Raw genomic sequence first — 22,629 nt, 5'->3', positions numbered from 1 at the left:
TGTTCCACATTATTAACTATTGTATTCTATTCTTTGTAAGTGAGCACACATGTGGTAAAATAGTTTAGAACTCTAGCTGCCATATCACCATGCAGGTTCTACATCTCTGTCCCATCTATTCTAATGACACTGATTTCATTCAGGATGTGATAAACCTGAAGAAGAATCTTAATTATAGCGAAGGGACACAGCACCAAGGAAGTACAGCAAGCAATCAGCAAGGTCTGACCTCTTTCTAGGTCAGATGTACTTAGCAATAGTCCAGGCACACCTGGGACTTGCATTGGCCATCATTTCAACCTCCCCAACCACTGATAGCATCCTTCACTACATGGCATCAATGTAACAGCCCTGGAGCTGTGGCTAACAGGTCTAAATATCGAAGAGGGAGTTTATTAACCTGTGCTTTTTAAAATATAATTTGTTCCTTTCATTTTTCAGCTTTTCACCCCATCCCATTTAACTGTTCACTTATTGGCTTGCTATTTATTTATCACATGTTTTTCACATCAAATTTCACTATTTCAATTTTCTTCTCTACATGCAGGCCTATGCTTTTCCTCCAAAATCCAGTTTTTGCATTTTTTCAGGCTAAATGACCATAGGCATAACTGTACTCATCATAATCGAATGCAAGGTGAAAAGTCACTGGGCGGGTGCTTACAGAGGCATAGGTGTGTAATGGAATAAATGTGTATACATAATATGCATTGCATATATCCTGCAGGTTGCAATGTTATATTCTCAGCCAATCAATGATGGATCCTTCCAGGATGGTTCTTCTGATAAGAGTGATGACTGATGATAAATACCTGCATGAATCAGACACCTTTTAATCTCCACTATGATGGATTGCAGGTGAATTTGTTTACACCAGGCAAGAAACATTATTCTTCAAAAGCCTGCATTTTGTTATTGCAACACCAAATTGAAGTTTATTAGCAAATTAGAATAATATCAGCTGCAGGCTGACAAATCAGGCATTGCATGTTGATCATGAAATCATTCTTGTTGTCTGTCCTTTTCAACAATCCTTGTTTCTGATATAACTGTATCATATTCAAAATACAAGTCACCTGTAAGCCTGTTTAGTGATCAATTTTAGGTGCACACAATTTTCCACTAATTTTCTTGGAATGTGGAATAATTGTAGTCAGTGTTCAAAATAAGCACTTGTCCTCTTACATACATATACTGCACCAAAAAAGTATCCTTACAGTTGGAAAAATAATCACAATTTCAAAACAGAAGAATATTGGGGTAAATTTGTGAATATTCTCAGTCATCCATTTTACATATTGGGGTAAATTTGTTTTTTAAATAGATGCACTATCTAATCCGGCACATTATGACATGCCATTGAATTCAATGTGACTTCAAGAAGCAAAGTTACAAACATTTGATTAGATGAAGGTCCAGTCTTAAAAGTGACAAACTGCCCTATTCAAAACTCCACGGACTAGACATCTGGTTTGAGAGTGGTGAATGGCTAATTTGTGTGTGCCTTTAATTTAAAACAAAAGGCACAAAGAAAACTGAAACAAAAGAGCTGACAGATAAAATGAAAGTTATGAAAAGTACAGAGAAGTAAAAACTGAAATAAAAACTGCTTTAAATAAAGCTTCATTGAAGAAACTGTGTTGTCTTTTTGTTTTGCTTGTTGGAATCTTTTTGCGCCTTGTATAGGCCAGTTTGTCACTTTTCAAACTGGACCTTCATCTAATCAAATGCTTGTAACTCTGCTTCTTGAAGTCACATTGGATTCAATGGGGTGTCATAATGTGCAGGATGAGATAGTGCATCTATTAAAAAAACAAATATACCCCAATATGGTTCAGTTTTGAAATTGTGATTATTTTTCCAAGTGTAAGGATACTTTTTTGGCGCAGTATAGATACATAGATACATACTTGTACCATGAACAACAACTAAATCAAGCCTCCAAAAGTTCTGACTTTTCATGTTTGTCATTTGTATCAACAATAAAGATTTGCAAATCATCATTAGCAAACCGTATGCTGTAATGTCTGCTTGTTTTAGCATGTTCAGTTTGGAATACTTTAATTGGACTTAACTATTTCATTGAGGTGCCAGTGATCAAAATCCGCATGATCAGAATAGGGAGAATTTGGAAGCTAGCACAGGTTTCCTATTTTCATATTTATGTGTGTTTAGAGCAAAAAACATCAAATAAATATCACACATTTTTTGGGACAACTGAAATATTTTAAGGACAAGCAGAATCTATGCTTAGGTTGTCCTCAGAAAAACCTCCATTTTTTCCTTATTTCGGACACTGCTTGGCTTGTAATCATTTAGGCATTAGATTCTGGTGCATACTGTGTGGCGATGTAAGTTACAGTCCTGAAGTATTCCCTGTTTGTTCTCATCAGTGAATTAATTGTAATAAAATGAAATTTCCCATGGCAAAGAACTAATTGCTTGCTGTCTTGGTTATCCATACAGGAGCTGATCCTAGAGAGTCATCACATATCTGCAAATGGATGAGGTAACCATTCCATGAACATCTGACTTTCACTTTGCAAGCCATGATATTATCAAGGCAGCAACATACAGTGAGGGTCTGATTGGCTCATTGCAAAGATTTAAATTCAACAGCCCTGGTAAGAATTCACCCTATTGTTGGGTATGTGGAATCTTCTAATCATTATTTCCACTTTTTCCCAATTTGAAATCATTTACTCATTTCTAGAAACTGAAACCTGCCAGTCGCTCAAAGTGCCACAGCCTAAAGGGAATTGTTTCTACACTACTATGGCCAGTCCCTAATGCAGTGACTGCAGACAAGCAGCCCCCATTCAATACAAGAAAAAATTTGGTCACCTCACCTACCATCCCAGAAGACCTCCATACATGATCTGACTGGTGAATTTGGCAAAAAATGACAGTTCAAATAAGTTCAGAGCATAGACTGTAGAAAGAAATGGACAAGGTAACCATGACCATCTGACTTTCACTTTGCAAGCCATGATATTATCAAGGCAGCAACATACAGTGAGGGTCTGATTGGCTCATTGCAAAGATTTAAATTCAACAGCCCTGGTAAGAATTCACCCTATTGTTGAGTATGTGCAATCTTCGAATCATTATTTCCACTTTTTCCCAATTTGAAATCATTTTACTCATTGCTAGAAACTGAAACCTGCCAGTCACTCAAAGTGCCACAACCTAGAGGGAATTGTTTCTACACTACTATGGCCAGTCCCTAATGCAGTGACTGCAGACAAGCAGCCCTCATTACATACAAGAAAAAGAATTTGGTCACCTCACCTACCATCCCAGAAGACCTCCATACATGATTTAACTGGTGAATTTGGCTAAAATGACAGTTCAAATAAGTTCAGAGAAAGTACAAAACAATTGTATGAATCATTTTCTTATAGACCTGTCTTAAGAGAAACCCTTGATAAGTGACTGAATGCACTAGGAGCGAGTTTCATTAAAACAAGTGATAAACAGCACAATGTGACAGGCAGTAAATGTTGATTAAACACATAGGAAAGACTTGACTTCCGTCTCCTGTTTGGCATTGCCTCCACATTCACTCAGTGACACCTACATGTGTGTAAATTATACTATCTACAGCTTTCACTTGCAAGAATCTATCGGTTCACAATATTAAAAAGTAAAGGTAAAGGAGGCGAACCTGTATATAAACAGTGAACGGAGTGCCCATCTCTCTTTCATTGGCGATTGGGCCAGACTCCTCCATGTAATGTTGCTGTAGGGGGATCGCTACACCTCCCCACAGTCAGTCTGTTACCTTCCCAGCATTAAAGAATGCCGGTACCCATTTATACACCTGGGTGGAGTGGAGTAATCGAGATAAAGTACCTTACTCAAGGGCACAACACGATGGCGTCGCCGGGCTCGAACCCGCAACCTTCCGATTATGAGTCGGAACCCGTTCCGCTCGGCCACCGTGCTCCCTCACAATATCACTTAACTCCAATACGATGCATACCATAAGCACCATGGCACAAAGTATATATGGATGGATTGTCAAGGAGTGAAATGTTTGTTTCTAAACTTCATCCATGTTTAATTTGCAACTGGTTTTTAATATCATATATCAATTTCTTTTTACAAAATTTGCTAATTATTTAAAAACATATTAACTAGAGCTAATTGCATACATGACCTTAGCCATAGCTAAGGTCATGTATGCAATTCACCCTATTGTTTGGTATGTGGAATCTTCGAATCATTATTTCCCAACTTTTTCCCAATTTGAAGTCATTTTACTCATTTCTAGAAATTGAAACCTGCCACAGTCGTTCAAAGTGCCACAGCCTAGAGGGAATTGTTTCTACACTACTATGGCCAGTCCCTAATGCAGTGACTGCAGACAAACAGCCCCATTACATACAAGAAAAAGAATTTGGTCACCTCACCTACCATCCCAGAAGACCTCCATACATGATCTGACTGGTGAATTTGGCAAAAATGACAGTTCAAATAAGTTCAGAGCATAGACTGTAGAAAGGGTTTATATTCAGAGAAAGTACAAAACAATTGTATGAATCATTTTCTTACAGACCTGTCTCAAGAGAAACCCTTGATAAGTGAGTGAATGCACTAGGAGCGAGTTTCATTAAAACAAGTGATAAACAGCACAATGTGACAGGCAGTAAATGTTGATTAAACACATAGGAAAGACTTGACTTCCGTCTCCTGTTTGGCATTGCCTCCACATTCACTCAGTGACACCTACATGTGTGTAAATTATACTATCTACAGCTTTCACTTGCCCATCTCTCTTTCATTGGCGATTGGGCCAGACTCCTCCATGTAATGTTGCTGTAGGGGGCTCGCTACACCTCCCCCACAGCCAGTCTGTTACCTTCCCAGCATTAAAGAATGCCGGTACCCATTTATACACCTGGGTGGAGAGGAGTAATCGAGATAAAGTACCTTACTCAAGGGCATAACACGATGGCGTTGCCGGGGCTCGAACCCGCAACCTTCCGATTATGAGTCGGAACCCGTTCCGCTCGGCCACCGTGCTCCCTCACAATATCACTTAACTCCAATACGATGCATACCATAAGCACCATGGCACAAAGTATATATGGATGGATTGTCAAGGAGTGAAATTTTTGTTTCTAAACTTCATCCATGTTTAATTTGCAACTGGTTTTTAATATCATATATCAATTTCTTTTTACAAAATTTGCTAATTATTTAAAAACATATTAACTAGAGCTAATTGCATACATGACCTTAGCCATAGCTAAGGTCATGTATGCAATTCACCCTATTGTTGGGTATGTGGAATCTTTATTTCCACTTTTTCCCAATTTGAAATTATTTACTCATTTCTAGAAACTGAAACCTGCCAGTTGTTCAAAGTGCCACAGCATAGAGGGAATTGTTTTTACGCTACTATGGCCAGTCCCTAATGCAGTGACTGCAGACAAACAGCCCCCATTCAATACAAGAAAAAGAATTTGGTCACCTCACCTACCATCCCAGAAGACCTCCGTACATGATTTGACTGGTGAATTTGGCAAAAAATGACAGTTCAAATAAGTTCAGAGAAAGTACAAAACAATTGTGTGAATCATTTTCTTATAGACCTGTCTCAAGAGAAACCCTTGATAAGTGACTGAATGCACTAGGAGCGAGTTTCATTAAAACAAGTGATAAACAGCACAATGTGACAGGCAGTAAATGTTGATTAAACACATAGGAAAGACTTGACTTCCGTCTCCTGTTTTGGCATTGCCTCCGCATTCACTCAGTGACACCTACATGTGTGTAAATTATACCATCTACAGCTTTCACTTGCAAGAATCTATCGGTTCACGATACAAAAAGGTCGTTTGACTCCAGTACGATGCATAAGCACCACGGCACAAAGTATATTTGGATGGATTGTCCTCATCCATATTTAATGCAATTGGTTTTAAATATCATATATCAATTTCTTTTTACAGAATTTGCAAATTAAAACAAAAATCACAAATAGAGCTAATTGTGTAAGCGAGTATACAGGACGTCAGACACAGGATGCCCTTTGCATGACCTTTGAATTTGGAAACCAGTTCCAAACAGCAAAATAAAATGAGCATTCACCGGCTGATTTGAGGAGGAGTTTTGAGTAATTTTTTCAGAAGATGATCAAAGGCAGTGGCAGATCTAGAGCAGTCAGAGGGGGGCCCAATTTAAGGGGAAAAAATGAACGAAATGGCCGCAAAGCGGCCATCACGGAGCACTTGCGCGATGCAGGGGGTGTCTGAGGGGGATGTGCCCCCCTAAGAAGTTGCCCCCCTGGAAAATGAAGACCCAATTAAAGCCATTTGGTGGAACATTTTGTCACTATTATTGTGTAAAATATTAATTTGAAAAAGCCTAAAATTTGCGAAAAGATGGCCCAATTGAAGCCATTCGTGGACAAGTTTTAATTTTTATTGTATAAATTATTGCTTTATAATTATAGTACCCATAAAGTTGCACACGCAGGGGGTGTCTGAGGGGGGATGTGCGCCCCTCAGAAGCTCCCCTGAATCCGCGCCTGATCAAAGGGTGCAGGAAATTTGATAAGTACTAAGCACAGATGACAGGTATGGTGGTAAAGTGCCATTGAAGTGACAAAAATCCAGAACAGCAAGTTTAAATTAGATGCGCAATTCGACGGGCGGCCAGTGAAGCTCCATAGGAAATGCTCTAGAAGAAAATTAGGTTCTTGAAGAAAACACTTTGTTGCTGACGTCTAGACAAGAGCTAATTGACAGTCCATTCCATATGTTTATATGACTGGTAGTACTGACACACAGAAAGACATACTGAAGTCAACACGAGTTCAATCCTAGCAGAATTTTTATCACAGGAAAAAATGTGGCTAAATCCTGGAGGGATAGGAAAACAACTTTGAAATAACAACTATAAAAAAACAAAGTTCTATGAAATGAATGTGATTCATTTAAAAAAATTAATCACATCTAAGTCCAAGAAGAAAATCCAATTTTATACGTGTCTATGAAATTGCCCAATATGCAGTGCACCGTCCATCATGCTCACAGATGATTGAGTTGCTTAACAAAACAAGCAAAGCATTCATGTAACAAGAGAGGGCAGTAGTCTCACTTAAATACGTAGCTCTGTTTATGACAAGCCAGAAGTTGCAAACGTATCAATTAATTTCATCACATGCTATTTTATCTTTGATTGAAATACCTTTATCCACACTCGCCAGCTGTAAAGTTGCATTAATTTTCTAATCTGTTTTCATGCGAGAGTAAAAATGTGTATTTGGATGATCCTTTGTGTTTTAAGTAATTCAATGGCTAAGGTGAGTGGGATGGCAGGAGCATATAGTAAATAATAACTGCAGTGCACTTCCTAATATTAATACTTTCATCTTATAGGACACAAGTAAAGGAAGACAATAATATAATAGCATCAATATTACCATAGGTCTTGTGGTTCTTGAGTTAAGGCCAATAGTTCATCAAAACAAAAGATTTGGCCATTTTTTCCTTCATGAGAAAATTGATGTACATGGAGTGAACATAACACCCTTTGTATCAAGCCTTTATTCAGTACCATTCTTCTTGTTGCAATATTTGAGTGTAAACACAGCTAGGTCATGGTCCCTCTTACACTACTTAAAAACTTAGGGCTCATATTGAAATACCCTACCACGCTTTCACACAGAAAGAAGGCAGGATTCCCCTCGCTAAGCGCGCGCCTCAGGAAAGCTCGGTCATAAAACGGATGGATTATATGCATCAGTGATACACCCTGCCCAGGATTTTAACAAAAGAAGGCTAGCACAGGAAAGCTGCAGGATGGCGCACACCTTCCTGTGTAAGTGAATTTCAATATGAGCCCTTATTACATCATACAATCCATTTTCAGCCCTGATATATGATAATAATTGGTGGGTAAACATTTCAGTTTTACGCAAAAAGCAGGAACATTTGGAAATGAGACCTAAGAAGTATGTATGAAGCAGTCAAGCTTGAAGACAGCCTTTTCCATAATTCCAGAAAATAAATCTATATCTTTTCATTCTAAAGCAACATTACTTTTGTGGAAAAATATACATATATGATAATGCTAGACCTACAATGGGGATAAAACAGCATTCCAATAGAGGCCATCAGCGTGACGTCATATGCCGCCATCTTGTGGGTACACACTGCGATGGTCGTTCTATCTCCATGCGTGAACAGCAAAATCACTACGTCGATGCGTGGCAAGCTGCGTCCTGCGCGTAGTGCCTGCGCGTATCATTTGTACCCACAAGATGGCGAAAGGCTGACGGCCTCTATATTGGGCAATTAAGTGACAGTAGCATATTGACTTTATCTCCACACTCTCCTGAAATCACTACTCCAAAGCTTCCTGGCATTTGTTACTTACCTGAGCATAAATCCCACTGTCTTGCCCACTCTCCAGATGGCATACAAAAGTTCTCCTGATCCGATGTTCCTCCTCCCATGAATCCTGGATCGCATATTAGCCTGGCAAAGGTTTTTGCTACAAACTGATCATGAGTTCCTGGCACAAGTTGTCCATTGATTTTTCCATGTATAATCCTCGGATCTTCACAATAGTTGGCTAAATAAGAGATAAAAAGACATACACATGACCATCAATTACTACATTCAAGTTTCAATTTTTTATTTAAATTTAACAAAAGCAAACTATTTCTAGAAACTTTTGCCTCAGGTGAACCTAAAAATACAAATCAAATACCGTAAACGTTCGCCTAATGGCTCACCTGGGTTCCCTTGCCTTGGGGTAAATTTCATGTACAAATTAATAGTGAGCTCCCTCCTCTAAAAATCCCAACAAGAATTAAGGGTATGTGCCCGTATTTGCTTATTGGATTTTTATGGGAGGGCACTTATTGTTTGTGTCTAAAATTCCAGTTATGTCAAGGGAGCCCATAGCGCCATTAGGCGAACGTTTACGGTCAGGGGTGTCTATTCTTCCAGAAAATCTAAATTATTCCCTCACCCTACCGCGGTGTGTCACATCCTTCCCCAGATTCTTCCCCAACTGGAATCCCACAAAAATGGACCTGAAAGGGAACATTTTTAATATGCTGGTTGCTATCTACATATGTACTTTTCCTCATTTTTTTTGTTACCTCCCATAGGCAGTGTTCTAAATCGGTAAGTAAAATAAACCCCTGGTATTTTGCCCGGTAATTTTCAGTAAAATACTGTAATTTACCATAAAATAAAAGACATCAAAGGAAAAGATATTTTTGAGTACAAGTCTTAAACATGAAACATGGTTAGAGAAGTGAAAGGTTTCCTTCAGAAAATTCTGTTTTACTTGGAATGCATATTAATTTATTATACTAAATAAGATTGATCGCTACTAGTTCTCAAAAACACGATGCATGGTTAAAAAATCAAAAGGTTTCCTTCAGACAATGCTGTTTTACTTGGAATACATATTATACTAAATGAGATTTATTGCTACTAGTATTCGGAATATCTTAATGTACCTTTTGTTTTGATCAAAATTAATAGTTTGCAATTCAATATGTGAGGCCAAATGGTTCAAAAAGGTCTCAAAAAGAGAAAGGTCTCAAAAACATGATGCATGGTTAGAAAATCAAAAGGTTTCCTTCAGGAAAAGGTCTTTACGTAGTACTTTTATTCATCAAGTTTTTACAACAAAGGGAATCAGATAGCAACGCTTGCACAGTGATTTTTGTAGGACCTGAGAGCACATCAGACATATCGAATTGTATTCTGAATACGAGGAATGTCCTTCTGATATCAAATAATTTAGATTTTTCGAAATTCGTGATATAATACAAATTTTATGGCAAATTATTAAAATTTGATATTTTTGATATTTAACAGTCCTCAAAGACAAAGCAAACTTTATAAATCTAATGACATGTACTTAATGAGCATGTAGCTGGGATAAAAAGCTGTCCATCAATTGAAAATTATGACCGTTCATATTGAAGATATACATTTTTTCCCAAAAATATCGACCTATATTTTTGGTGTTTTGGGGCAAAATCTTTATATTCAATACAAAACAGTGTTCTTAATTAACCGGTTAATTATAAACAGCGGTTAATTAACCGGTTAATTAATGTTAATTAACCGGTAAGATTGGTTAATTATGGTTGGAAAATATATAAATCCGCGCTCGGAATTCAATATGCCATCATACTGAACAACATTGTGCAAGTATCTAACATTCAGCAGATGAAGCATGTGCTTGTCCACCTTTAGTTTGAAAACATTCCATTTGTTATTTTAAAATTAAACAATTCTTTTCATTTACAGGTAAACTTATAATGTCAATTCACCCTGTTTTAAAAATGTATACTCATGGACACACAGATGCACAATTGGTATACTGATTCGTGGCAATAACAGCAAAAAGTAGGCATAGAGAAAGTAGTTGTCCACATCCAACTTAGTTTTGTCAGTACATACATCAACTCTCCACTAAGTTGGACAATAAATAGCCCTGAATCACGTAGCGGAAAATGGTGATGGTCCCCAGTAAGTTTATCCGCACATGTACAGTACATGCTAGGAGATCGGGAGCCATATTTTTTAGACACAGTAACTGAATTTGTGTAGCTGGCACTTGCTATCGGGGAAATGTACACAATAGTTCCCACCATAGTGAGAGACACGGTCCGAGACACCTATATGATAAAGGACACGACAGTGGGATATTTCTCACTATGAGAAAGTCAAGTCAGCATCCAAAAGTCTGTGTGGCCCATCCCCGTACAAATTTTTTCAAACGCCCCCCGGATTTGTACATTGAGCTCAACTGCTCATAAACCATGATATAGTCTGCATAATGGTCTATAATGTGCTGCCTGACAGTCTAGGACCAGAGAATAACATTTTAATATGTCCAGTGAACATTGAAGTGATATTTAAATGTTAAAACTTAAAATTAATTAAAAAGTGTCATATAATTCAAAATTCATAATTAACCTATTTTACCACCGGTAAAATGTGATGCGGTTAATTAACCGGTTAATTACCCGGTAAGATTGAGGTTAATTAACCGACTAAGAACACTGATACAAAAGGTCAAAATTTTCATATGATGGACAGCTTTTCATTCCAGCTACATACACTTTGAAGTACATATATCATTAGATTTATACAATTTACTTTGAGGACTGTTAAATTTAAAAAAATGTGTATTATATCGCGAATTTAAAATAAATTATTTGATTTCTTGTCAGATGTTCTCTCAAAAAATATGTAAAAACATCGCTATGATACATAGCTAGTATGACCACTAGTCGGGGAAGGGAAGCATTACTGACCCAACTCTTCACTGTTTTGTTTTGGGCTAAAGCATTCCCTGGTTTCCCTCAAACTATTTTTTGGGATGGGAATAGGTACAAGGCAAGGGACTGCTACATGTATGCTAATGCTATGTATCCATTATAATTCTTCCCCAAATGACACTTGATGAATTTACCTACCCTGTAGACCAGTCACTGCCAGCCAGTGACCATCTATTTCATGCTTCAGTTATACACTTTTTGCCCAAATTAGTTCTTTAAAAAAAAATCTTCCTTGAATCCTGTTGATTTCTGTTTTCTTTTGTTCTCTTTTTTTTTTTTTTTTCAAAACACAAAATTCTTCCCCAAAGGGGTAAAATTATTCCTTCCCCTTTGGGGGCGAATAATGGAAGAATAGATGCCCCTGTTTACGGTACCTCTATATTCTGCATGATGGAGCTACTGATACAAATAACTCTGGTAACAACAAAAATGTTTTCTAAATTAAAGGCAAATGAAACATTTGTATTATTTTGTCAAGTTTACCTACTTTATCATGCAGTACGCCACAAGGAATGCAACTAAAGAAATATCTACTATGATGTTTGGACCAGCAGAAGGCACACAAAATGTGTCCCCAACTTTAATCTGCAGCACCCCAAGTGGGGTACCCAAGGTTTATTTGGGTAGGGCTGTGCCACTGAGAATCTAAAAATGGACCCATCAAAATTCCAATTTTTCAAGAAATTTTGACCATCTCTGCATATGGTCATTTGTAACAAGCATATATTTATCAGACTAAAACATTTCACACTACACAATCTGTTTAAACTTACAACTTTTCAATTCAATCATTATTTTAAAAATTTGTTTAAAATGTTGACTCCACATACCTCTACATTCAGGAGGCCCTGATGGTAGCCAAGTATTGTCTTCTTGTGCAGTACATGTGATTTTGGGACTTCCTTTGAGCGCATATCCTTCCATACACTGATAGTGAAGAGTAGTCCCTACTGGGACTGGATAAGGTAAAGATCCCTCCACTGGTGATCTGATTGAGTGTGCAGGAGTACCTGGGTCAACACACGCTAATAAATATGCTGTTGAAAATTAAAACAAACATAAACATAATGTTTTCATTTTATGCACAAGTCAAGTTCATAGATTGATCAGTTAGCACAGCAACCATGTATACTGTGCCAAAAAAGTATCCTTAGACTTGGAAAAATAATCACAATTTCAAAACTGAACCATATTGGGGTAAATTTGTTTTTGTAATAGATGCACTATCTAATCCTGCACATTATGACACCACATATGAATCCAATGTGACCTCAAGAAGTAAAGATACAAGCAATTGAATGGACGAAGGTCCAGTTTTAAAAGTGACAAACTGGCCTATACAAGGCGCAAAAAGATTCCAACAAGCGAAACAAAGAGACTACACAGTTTCTTCAATGAAGCGTTATTTAAAGCAGTTTTTATTTCAGTTTTTACTTCTCTGTACTATTCACAACTTCCATTTTATTTGTCAGCTCTTTTGTTTCAGTTTTCTTTTGTTCCTTTTGTTTCAAAATAAAGGCATGCACAAATTTGCCATTTACCACTCTCAAACCAGATGTCTAGTCTGTGGAGTTTTGAATAGGCCAGTTTGTCACTTTTAAAACTGGATCTTCGTCTAATCAAATGCTTGTAACTTTGCTTCTTGAAGTCACATTGGATTCAATGGAGTGTCATAATGTGCCGGATTGGATAGTACATCTATTAAAAAAACAAATTTACCCCAATATGGTTCAGTTTTGAAATTGTGATTATTTTTCCAAGTGTAAGGATACTTTCTTGGAGCAGTATATAATACCATTCTATCAACATCTATTTTACTTGGTGGTTAATTTTAGCCTTTTCCTTGCCGCACAACTAAGAAAAAAAAAACATATTCAGCATAATAAGCCCACTAATGGACTTTTTCGAATCACAACTTTCTAACAGCTGTCCCCTCTTCCATGCACTAAATTCAAATATCTGAATAAAATTACCATCTAAACCTTCTGTGCTTCTTACTTAGTTAGGATACTGCATTTTGATCATAAATAGTTTCTGATGTTTACAGGTGTGTAAGTACCCAATTTAGACTTAAATGTCATTGTTTTAAAATAAGCCCCCTCACCAAAAGTGACTAACTTCAGCACCAAGGGCACTACACTAAGGCAAAAAAAAAAAGGTTTGTCTCAAAGCTCACGAGAAATTTAAAAACAAATGCGAAATGCGATTTTTTTTTAAATTTTTTTTTTATTCCTATTCCCGACTTTTTCCATGGTATTTTGAGAAAAAAGTCTGATTTTCACCGATTTTTCTGGAAAAACTAAAATTTTAAAACAAACTAAAAAAATTTTTTTTTGAAATAAAAAAATTTCCGCATTTGTTTTTTTGTCAAATCATGGGATCTTACAAACGCAGCATAAGCTTTGAGAGCGAACCTTCTTTTTTTTTTTTGCCTAATCAAGTAAGTACAGCACTTGCAAAAGAATGTGACAGACACTAGGATCCACAACATGCTCATCTATCAGGGGCACAGTTCTGTAACCCCAATACATTTGTACATTCATTAAATGAACTTTGAAAATTTGGGTACCAAAACTCATACTCTGCAACTTGAGGTCAAATCTTGCACTATGATTGTTTAGTTGAGGTTATTAAACTATGCCATTGGGATGAGGCCATTGTGGTTCATAATGAGGACTGTTTTTCGTTGAGGGCCTATGTATCTCACCTGGATAGCTGATTAACACAGCAAATAACAGCATGATGACATGAATGACTGAAATGAGAATGCAAAATCAAATGAGATGAAAATAAAGCTAAATATTACACACCGTTAAAAATGTTAAGTCTTTGGGGAATAAAGATACCTTAAATATGAAAGGTCAAAATTTTCAAATGATAGTCGGCTTTTCCTCCCAGCTACATATATACTTTAACTTACATATTAGATTCATTTATAAAGTTTACTTTGTGGACTGTTAAATGTCAAAACTATCAATTATTAATAATTTGCTTTGCAATAAGTTTTTGAAAAAAGAAATCAAAATAAGGCCCAATTGGTGCCATTTTGTGGACCATTTTGACACTATTGTTGTTATCATTACTAAAAAAAATTGCTGCTAAGTGGTCATGGTATATTGCGCTTGCGCGAAGTAAACCACTCAGACGCGCCGGACGCGAGTTGTTAATCGGTGATGAACAACGGTGAAACATGATTGAATCCCTTTCAACAACGAAACAAGCTAAAGATGAATTCACATGATTCTTTAATTCGGAATGTACGTTTGTCATTACCACTCAACTTTGCAAGAAGATCGCGGTATTTCTCTGTTGATATCAGCAATAAAACTAAAGAATTAAGCAGTAATATTTAGCTGCTGCCGCCAACATAAGAGAGTTCATGTTTACACATACGTTCCAGGCATGACGAATTTTACGCGCTCATGCGTAACAGCGTCACGCATAACCTTGCGTTCGTAAAACGCTACTGGACTGTGGATTCATCACGGATTAACAACGGTTGGCTCCTGTACAAAGGTATAGGAAGAGTTGTTGAATTCAAATTTGACAATATTTTTGCTGAACGAACTAATCTGCAAGAATTTTTTAATATAAACATTATAGCCAGAAGATTCCAGTGGTATAAAACTTTTTTATGAAAAGTGAGAGGATGAGGCTGTGGATCACGATATGCCCTTATAAAACAATAAGTGTATAGTTGTCCAAATCTGAAGCCAAAATTGATACCTTCTTATCCATGTGGGGTGTCTTAGAGGTATGTGCCTCCTCAATAATTATTTAAAAAAATACCAAAATCAATTCCCATTTGACGCCATTTTGTGGACCATTTTGACACTATTGTTGGTATCAAACATAAGTGTCCGGGTACAAAGCAGTTCAGCCACAACAAACACTTTTTATCCATGCAGTGGGGTGTCTAAGGGGATGTCCCTTGAGTATGTGGAAAAAATCAAAATAAATTCAAAATTGATGCCATTTTTTGAACCATTTTGATGTCCAAATCTGAAGCCAAAATGGACGCTTATCTAAGCAGACGAGGGTGTCCGAAATACCACCCCTTGATATTTGGAGACAAAAATATCAAAATAAAGACCCAATTGAAATCATTTTGTGGGTCATTCTTACACCATAATTATGCGAATAATCTTTAACTTATATAAAATGTTAAAGTTAAAAGCAAAACAAAGAATTCATTGTCTTCCAACAATCACATTGGGTTGTTTTTGTCTGGATTTGGCTAGCCATCTTGTGCCTTCTGACAAGAAGGGGCTAATACCATTGCACTCAATAGGGAAATCACAAACATGTCATAAAATAAATATTTCTTGGAAGAAATGTTAAATTAATAAGTACCGCTTGGTGAAACAATTCAAAAAGTTCCATTTCTCAGCAAGGGAATAAACTCCTAATAATTGCAAAAGGAAAAACAAATTGGTATTTTCTATGTGGAACTGAATGGCTGTGCAAATTACAAAAGGTTACAAATAGGTATATCACCCCAAAAATAAGCGCAGCAGAAACATGTTATTTGAGTCTTTTAATTGAATCATCGTTATGAATGCTTCAAAAAACAAAAAACAGAATTGAAATCGGATAATGCAAAGTGATGTAACGTCAACTTGAAGATACCCGGAAATCGGGTGAAAACCTGCCACAAATTGCTATAAATGGCAAAATGGTAATTTTTGGGATTTGTAATGCTTATTCGACACTTACTTGAAAAGGTAGCATTGATTTAAGTATCACAGATTAATTGCATATCTTTCCGACTTCGTTAAAGAAAACAAGATTAAAAATCTCTCCTCGAATAAATGTAATAAATCCACCAAATATACAATTTTAGCCATTTTGACCAATCTGCAGACAAATAAAAGCTTAAAAAATGACTAAGTCCAGCTAATTACGGTAATATGCAAAAATAATGCCAACAGAGAACCGTACATGATATGAGGATGCGTTTTTTTGCACACATAAGTACCCAAAGTTCTTTCATTTGGTAACAAAAAATACACAAAAAGTCATTAATTATGCAAATTAGCTAATTACATCTAATTATATATTTATGCCATTCTTATGTTAATTAGGCATATGTAATTTTTACTTTTTCAATGTTTTATTTATGTTTTATTCATACAGCATGATTTTGTCAAATATGAACCTGCTGTGATGTTGAATAAAGAAACTGCAGTTAATTGCCTAAGTGCACCGAGTTTTCAATTGGTATAGGGAAGTGTTTCACTCATTGTCCAAAAAAAAAAATACATGATAACAAACACTGGTATTTCAGACCGGTGGTACTAGGTCCTCTATTTCGAGAGACCTATATTTATTGATTTATGGACGATCTAAAAAAATTCATAAAACAGGTCTTAACTCTTAAACTAGGCAGTGTTTAATTTCGCCAGAGTTGATAGTGATTTAGGAAATGTTTCACCTACCATATATTAAAAAGACAAATTATTGTGATCAATGAAACATAACGAGGAAATCGTTTTTTGACATGTATGTTTTCAAAAATTGTCCAACTTTGATCCGTGCGCTTTTTGATTCACTGTTATGTATGCGTGCACAGTATGACAGAATTATTGTGCAGCCACTGTGACATACCTATTACAAACCAATAGGGATTTCACAAGGGTGTCCTTTTTGACAGACGTGAGAGATGGGTTAGTACAAGAGATGGAATAACCCCAACCTAGAGAATAGCGAAACCTGAAACCATGCATCAACCATTAAGTTCAACCATGACACCATGCTATGCTATGCCATTGATAGTAATGACATGCACATCACAGCTGACTAAACTAGCCACATGACTAGTTTTGACTACACAAGCTTCTAGAGAAGTACGGCAACTTTTTGCTGATTGACACAAGGGCCCTGTTATTGTTAATGCACAGCATACGCAGAGCTTTGTATTCCCTTCAAGAGCATGAGAACATCACTCCGCCTCAACCGCAATGTTTTGATGCATTATTGGTTTGCTGTTATGATTGTCAGATGATTGAATCTGCCAATCAGAACCCGGGCACTTCCGTGTTTACGCAATACATGCTCTCAAAATGTAAACAACTGCTGTTCTTCTCTGCCAGAAACAGTGAACTATATATAATCTTTTACCCGGTCCTTTTTAAGCATTAACCCTCACATAAACATGTACAACATCAAGATTGTGCATAGGTCCTTGTGCAAAATAATTATAATACACGTTGGACGGATATCATTATCAGTACGGTTAATTTGTAAAAGGAATCTGCAAAACATTATAATATTTACCAGGGACAGATTTAAGCGGTGGCCCGGTGGCCCCGCACCAGTGGATTTTGTGTTGAGCCAGTAAACTTCCATCAATGTTGACACGGCCGGCCACTATATATTTGAGCCTGATATAACTCATATGAGACAAGATATAATCAGTAATGGACATAATTTGACACAGTTTCCATCTGTCACCTGTGTGTGATTGATATATATATTTTTTTGTCTATTTATTCTTAATCTTGCATTAATTGCAAGCAAGTTGGAACTATACGGCAGCTTTTTACGGCAATAATAGGCCTTAGACGCAGCCCTCGAATTAAGGATCTGAAGGGGCACGGCAACTTTTTTAGGGCAAGTTGAAAATTGCCTTGGATTTTCACTGAAAAGGCAAGGCAGCACGGCAGTTTGTAATATTTCAAGAGGGCATCATGGCAACTGTTGAAAATTTGAGAAGGGCACCAAGGCAATTTCTCAAAAGTGAAGAAAACACACACAAACATAGATAGATGATCGATTTTATAATGAAGGGGCAGAGCTGGGGCACCGACAGCAACTTCATTAGAGGGCAAGGCAAGTGACTGCCTTGGGTAAAGGACATATTTTGAAGGCATTACGGCAGTGGGGATGGGCACCCACGGCAAAATGCCATGGGTGCCGTGGGTTAATTCGAGGGCTGCTTAGACGTACTACTTCCAAGCTCTTTCGTGCCCTATACCTGAACCTTTGGAACTAGATTATGGGAGGACTACTGACTGAACTTCCGTTAGTGACTACACTCTCTATATTAAGTACACTGCACTCTCAGTACAAAACAATTAAAAATGTTAACAATTTTAAGGTTTGCTTGACTAAAGTGGAACAGTATAAATGTTAACACACAAATAAGTAACAAGTGTTAAGTTTGGTATTAAGTTGGTAGTCTCAAACTTCTACTAAGTCCCATTGCAACATGCTTCTGTATTTTGCAGGGGCGTAGCAAGCGGGGGGGGACAGGGTGGACAAAGTCCATGGGCCCAGAGGATTCAGGGGCCCAAGCAAAAGAGAAAATGAAAAATAAGATGCTAAAAGGCAGGGCCGAATTTACCTGGGCCAGGCCAAAATTTGGAGGCCCCAAACTCACTGTGAGGAAGGCATGTGCACTCAAGAGGCCAAGTTAAATAGGTTAAATATACACAAAGACCAGATGGAAAATGTCTTGTGCTTTCACCAGCGAGATCATCAGTTGATTGCCACCTGTCTTGGGGAGTTTCGGCCCTCTTATAATCAAGACTCCCTCGAGGTGGGGGCCGGCAGTGAAAGAAACACCACCTCCGCTGGTGAGCTACTAAATAAAACTAAAACTCTGCTTCTAGCATCTGTTGCTAAATAAACAATCTGCTTCTCAGAAAATGAAACCGACACAGGCCAGCTAACCAAAATAGAAGATCAAGCACCAGTTAGCACCCATACTATGTCAGCATGACAAAGCAAGACGCTTTGCCCATATGGGGATACGCCATCACTGTCAAAAGGGGATCTGTGTATATATACCCCAGATGACCAAACTAGTCTGTAGTAAGCAGACGGGATAAGGCGCCTCTAACCCTACCATGCAGCTGGAATCACTTAACCCTAGCTAACTGGAGTTGATATGAAGGAATGAGAACAAGTAAAAGATATGGCTAGCTGGTCTGCCTGCTCTGGCTGAGGATACTGATGATGTACTTCACTTCCAGATTATCTACTCCTTTGAACGTACTTGGACCACACCCACGACGATCCTGATTCTGCAGCCTCTGACGCTGCCCTGCTAACTGACTTTAGCTCTCTCCTGTTGAAGCCTAAATCTCGCAGCCACTTCTGCAAAGAGTGTGCAACAAAACCACGGCAGCCGACTTCGAAGGGGTAGCAAGAAGCCTTCCAACCTCTATCCTTTGATATTATACGTGAAGCGTGCAAAACTTAAGTTTGCAATTTTATTATATTTTGGTCCAAAACATGGTGTTGTCTGGCTAAGAGGAACATGGACAGGGCAATTTTGGGGGCCCCTCTAGCCCAATACCGTAGCTCCCAATGGTAAATTCGGCCCTGCTAAAAGGGCCCGCACTTGTCCATGGGACCCTGAGGCTCTTGCTACGCCCCTGATAGACAGTAGTGGCAGAAGCATATTTTATTCCGATCTTACTTGGACATTTACGCGTGAAATAAATGTTCAATTCCAGACCATTTTAGCCCAAAATAAAGTTGAGTTTTGCTATGTGAAGAAATAGTATGATATACGCGAAGCGTGGAAAAGTTTGCCATTTTATTATATTTTGGTCCAAAACATGGTGTTGTCTGGCTAAGAGGAACATGGACAGGGCAATTTTGGGGCCCCTCTAGCCCAATGGTAAATCCGGCCCTGCTAAAAGGACCCCACACTGTTTCTTGTCCATGGGCCCCCCGAGGCTCTTGCTACGCCCCTGGTATTTTGCACTTTTTGCAGTAAAACATATTGAAAAAGCTGGGCCAGTATAAAATTTATTGCAGGGCCAGTAGATTTTCCATTTCACTTAGGGCCAGTAGAAAACTGAAACCTAAGACTGTCCCTGGTATTTTATTTTTTTATTTTGATTTGTTCGGATTTTGACAACCCTCTATTGAAGCTTATTTCCATTGGGGTCCATTTGAACACCGGGACGGATTGGGAACAGTCAGGGGTTAACACCCTACTCTTTTCGAATTTAATCTACAGAAGTTGCCAATTAATTTCAGACTTTTTTTTCCAAGTCAATATCCCAGCAAATCGCCACCACCAGGAATTGAACCCGGGACCTCATGCACTAAAGGCACTAATTGCGAGGTCATTAATAACTCACAATGACTCGGACGCGCAACAATGACTTTTGCAGCAGCGTGCATGTATAAGCTACGTGTTATGGCAACGCACACGCCTCACGCGATGCCGTCAGCGATTCTGTGATTGGTAGCTTTTGTTGTCGGGCGCGAATGTTATATTCGCCTGGTTGATTTTTTTGTAGGGTAGGTTACAACAATGATTAAAACTGGTTATATTTAACAGCGTTTTATGGCATAAAATAACATAAAATGCCATTTTGATTTGTTCAAAATATTAGATACGACGGTAATGAATGACAATAATAACTTTGCACCATCTATTTCGAGGTCATTGTGTGAAATTGTCGGGTTTTGTTTTGGGCTGAGGTACCGCTCCCGAGGAAAAATACCTTAGCCCAAAACAAAACCCTCCGATTTCAATGACCTCAAAATAGATGGTGCGCAGTTATTATTGTCTAAGTATTTACTTAGACCTGTCAGCATGCCTCCCTGTCCTTTAATGTAATTACATTTGCTGCAGTATCCAATAACGTCATGAGTTTTACAGTAACATAAGTTATACCAGAGAAGATGTAATAAAGAGGAGGGTCAACGGAATTATATCCTTGAGATAATCCCGTAGGTAATCCTGTCGCATCTATTCATAGTCCTTTATTCTCAAGTAGTTAGACATCCACTTGAAATATCCTATGATGTTATGTGTGTGACCGCCCATGGTTGACCAATTTTCACTTCAGAATTGAAAATATTTCCAATGTTTCTATAGAGAATTTGTTAAAAAGTATGAAACGCGTGTGTTAAGGACCTGCTGCTTGGATGGGATACCACATGTGGATAATACAAGAAAGAAATCTAGTGCTGTAAAATTTCCCCCCAAATCCACCGTTTTTGTAAATATATAAATTTCTAAAGAAGAAATTTTAGGATTTTTTAGAGAGGTGATGATTGTTGATCATTTCTATTTTATTATTTTATGTATTTTCCTGTCATTTCCTGCCAACCTAATAAAGATATTCTGATAATTGATAACATTCTTTATCATAAATAATAGAGTCTGAAAGTGGCAACAAGTAGCAAAAATTATAATTTGCCATGGAACTTCAGTCATATTTTATCTGAAATCTGACAAGATGACAGGGTCTGCATGCATGGTATGTATGGCATGATGACATGCACACACTGACCTATCCCTAAAATCAGTTAGCTGCAACTTGTGTATCACACCCATCCCGGGTTCAAACCCTATTGTGGTATTCTATTGTAAAGCAGCTAAATAGGGTGATTCATCATTTACTTTGAGTGAGCGGTCTCACACATAATTTGTTTGAGGATAGCTTGATCAACCAGCCTCAGTGGCAGTTGAGATTGGATTAAGCACTTCCTTTCTCTTGACCCAAAGGCTGACAGTAAAATTGTTAACTTGATTGTTGGGAGTGGCCTTCTTTTCCTTGTTCTTTGTCTTCAAATCTGTTTCTCACTTCTCTTTCCATACAGGCCAGCATGCTTATATAGGCTTTTTAGCCTGGCTTATTTTTGTTTGAGCCTGGTCCCATCAAGACCCAAGCGTGTCTCCATAAGGAGCGACCGTTTAAACAAACAAACAAACAAACAAACCTCCTCTTTATTACATCTTCTCTGGTTATACTGGAACTAAGACTGTATTTATTTGCATGCATGAGTAGTCATGGTTGTAAATATTAATACTGCCTGCCCTGGTAATAATAGTACTACGTGATTGGCTCTTCCTCACCCAAGTTTAAACAAATGCAGCATTTCCAAAGATTGTTTCATAAACTAGAAATAATATGCAAGAATATATCACAAAATCCGATATTATTCGACAAATTTACCTTTCAGTCTCTTCGAATTTCAATTTAGCTCTGCATGCACGAATGGAAATGTCAAAAGTGGGGTGACAAGCTGTGGATAACCCAATTAAGCGATTCCAAGTGGTTTTCTCTGTGGTATAAAAAGTATACCCAAATAACATTCTGGAAAAGGATCAGCGAAAAATCAAAACATTGCCTCTGACCATGTGCATTGCGTGATGGGAAAATCACAAATCACGGAAGTTGCGTATTGTGTGCATGTGGATCATTGTGGTAAGCTTACATTTTTTTGATTCACATATTGTGATGTTGTAACACAGTCACATACCTGGTCACAGACCTGCATGTCTTTTGACTCAATCCAAGCTAGATCATCATTCGATAGAATCACAT

At 37.7% G+C, this 22,629-nt stretch overlaps 1 protein-coding gene across 1 annotated transcript; it reads right to left on the bottom strand.

Moving 5' to 3' along the window:
* Nucleotides 1–1,002: 1,002 nt before the first annotated feature.
* Nucleotides 1,003–22,320, bottom strand: LOC140152290 (sushi domain-containing protein 4-like). Its single transcript, XM_072174594.1, has 7 exons — nucleotides 22,258–22,320; nucleotides 14,037–14,084; nucleotides 12,160–12,366; nucleotides 8,392–8,589; nucleotides 4,420–4,497; nucleotides 2,854–2,932; nucleotides 1,003–1,084 (listed from the first exon to the last, which is right to left on the bottom strand). Exons 2-7 carry the CDS (start codon nucleotides 14,068–14,070, stop codon nucleotides 1,003–1,005), a joined length of 678 nt encoding a protein of 225 aa, XP_072030695.1. The 5' UTR covers nucleotides 14,071–14,084; nucleotides 22,258–22,320.
* Nucleotides 22,321–22,629: the final 309 nt, after the last annotated feature.

This window comes from Amphiura filiformis, chromosome 5 (assembly GCF_039555335.1).
Source record: "Amphiura filiformis chromosome 5, Afil_fr2py, whole genome shotgun sequence".
Classification (NCBI taxonomy): domain Eukaryota; kingdom Metazoa; phylum Echinodermata; class Ophiuroidea; order Amphilepidida; family Amphiuridae; genus Amphiura; species Amphiura filiformis.
This window is presented reverse-complemented; position numbering and strand designations above follow the sequence as displayed.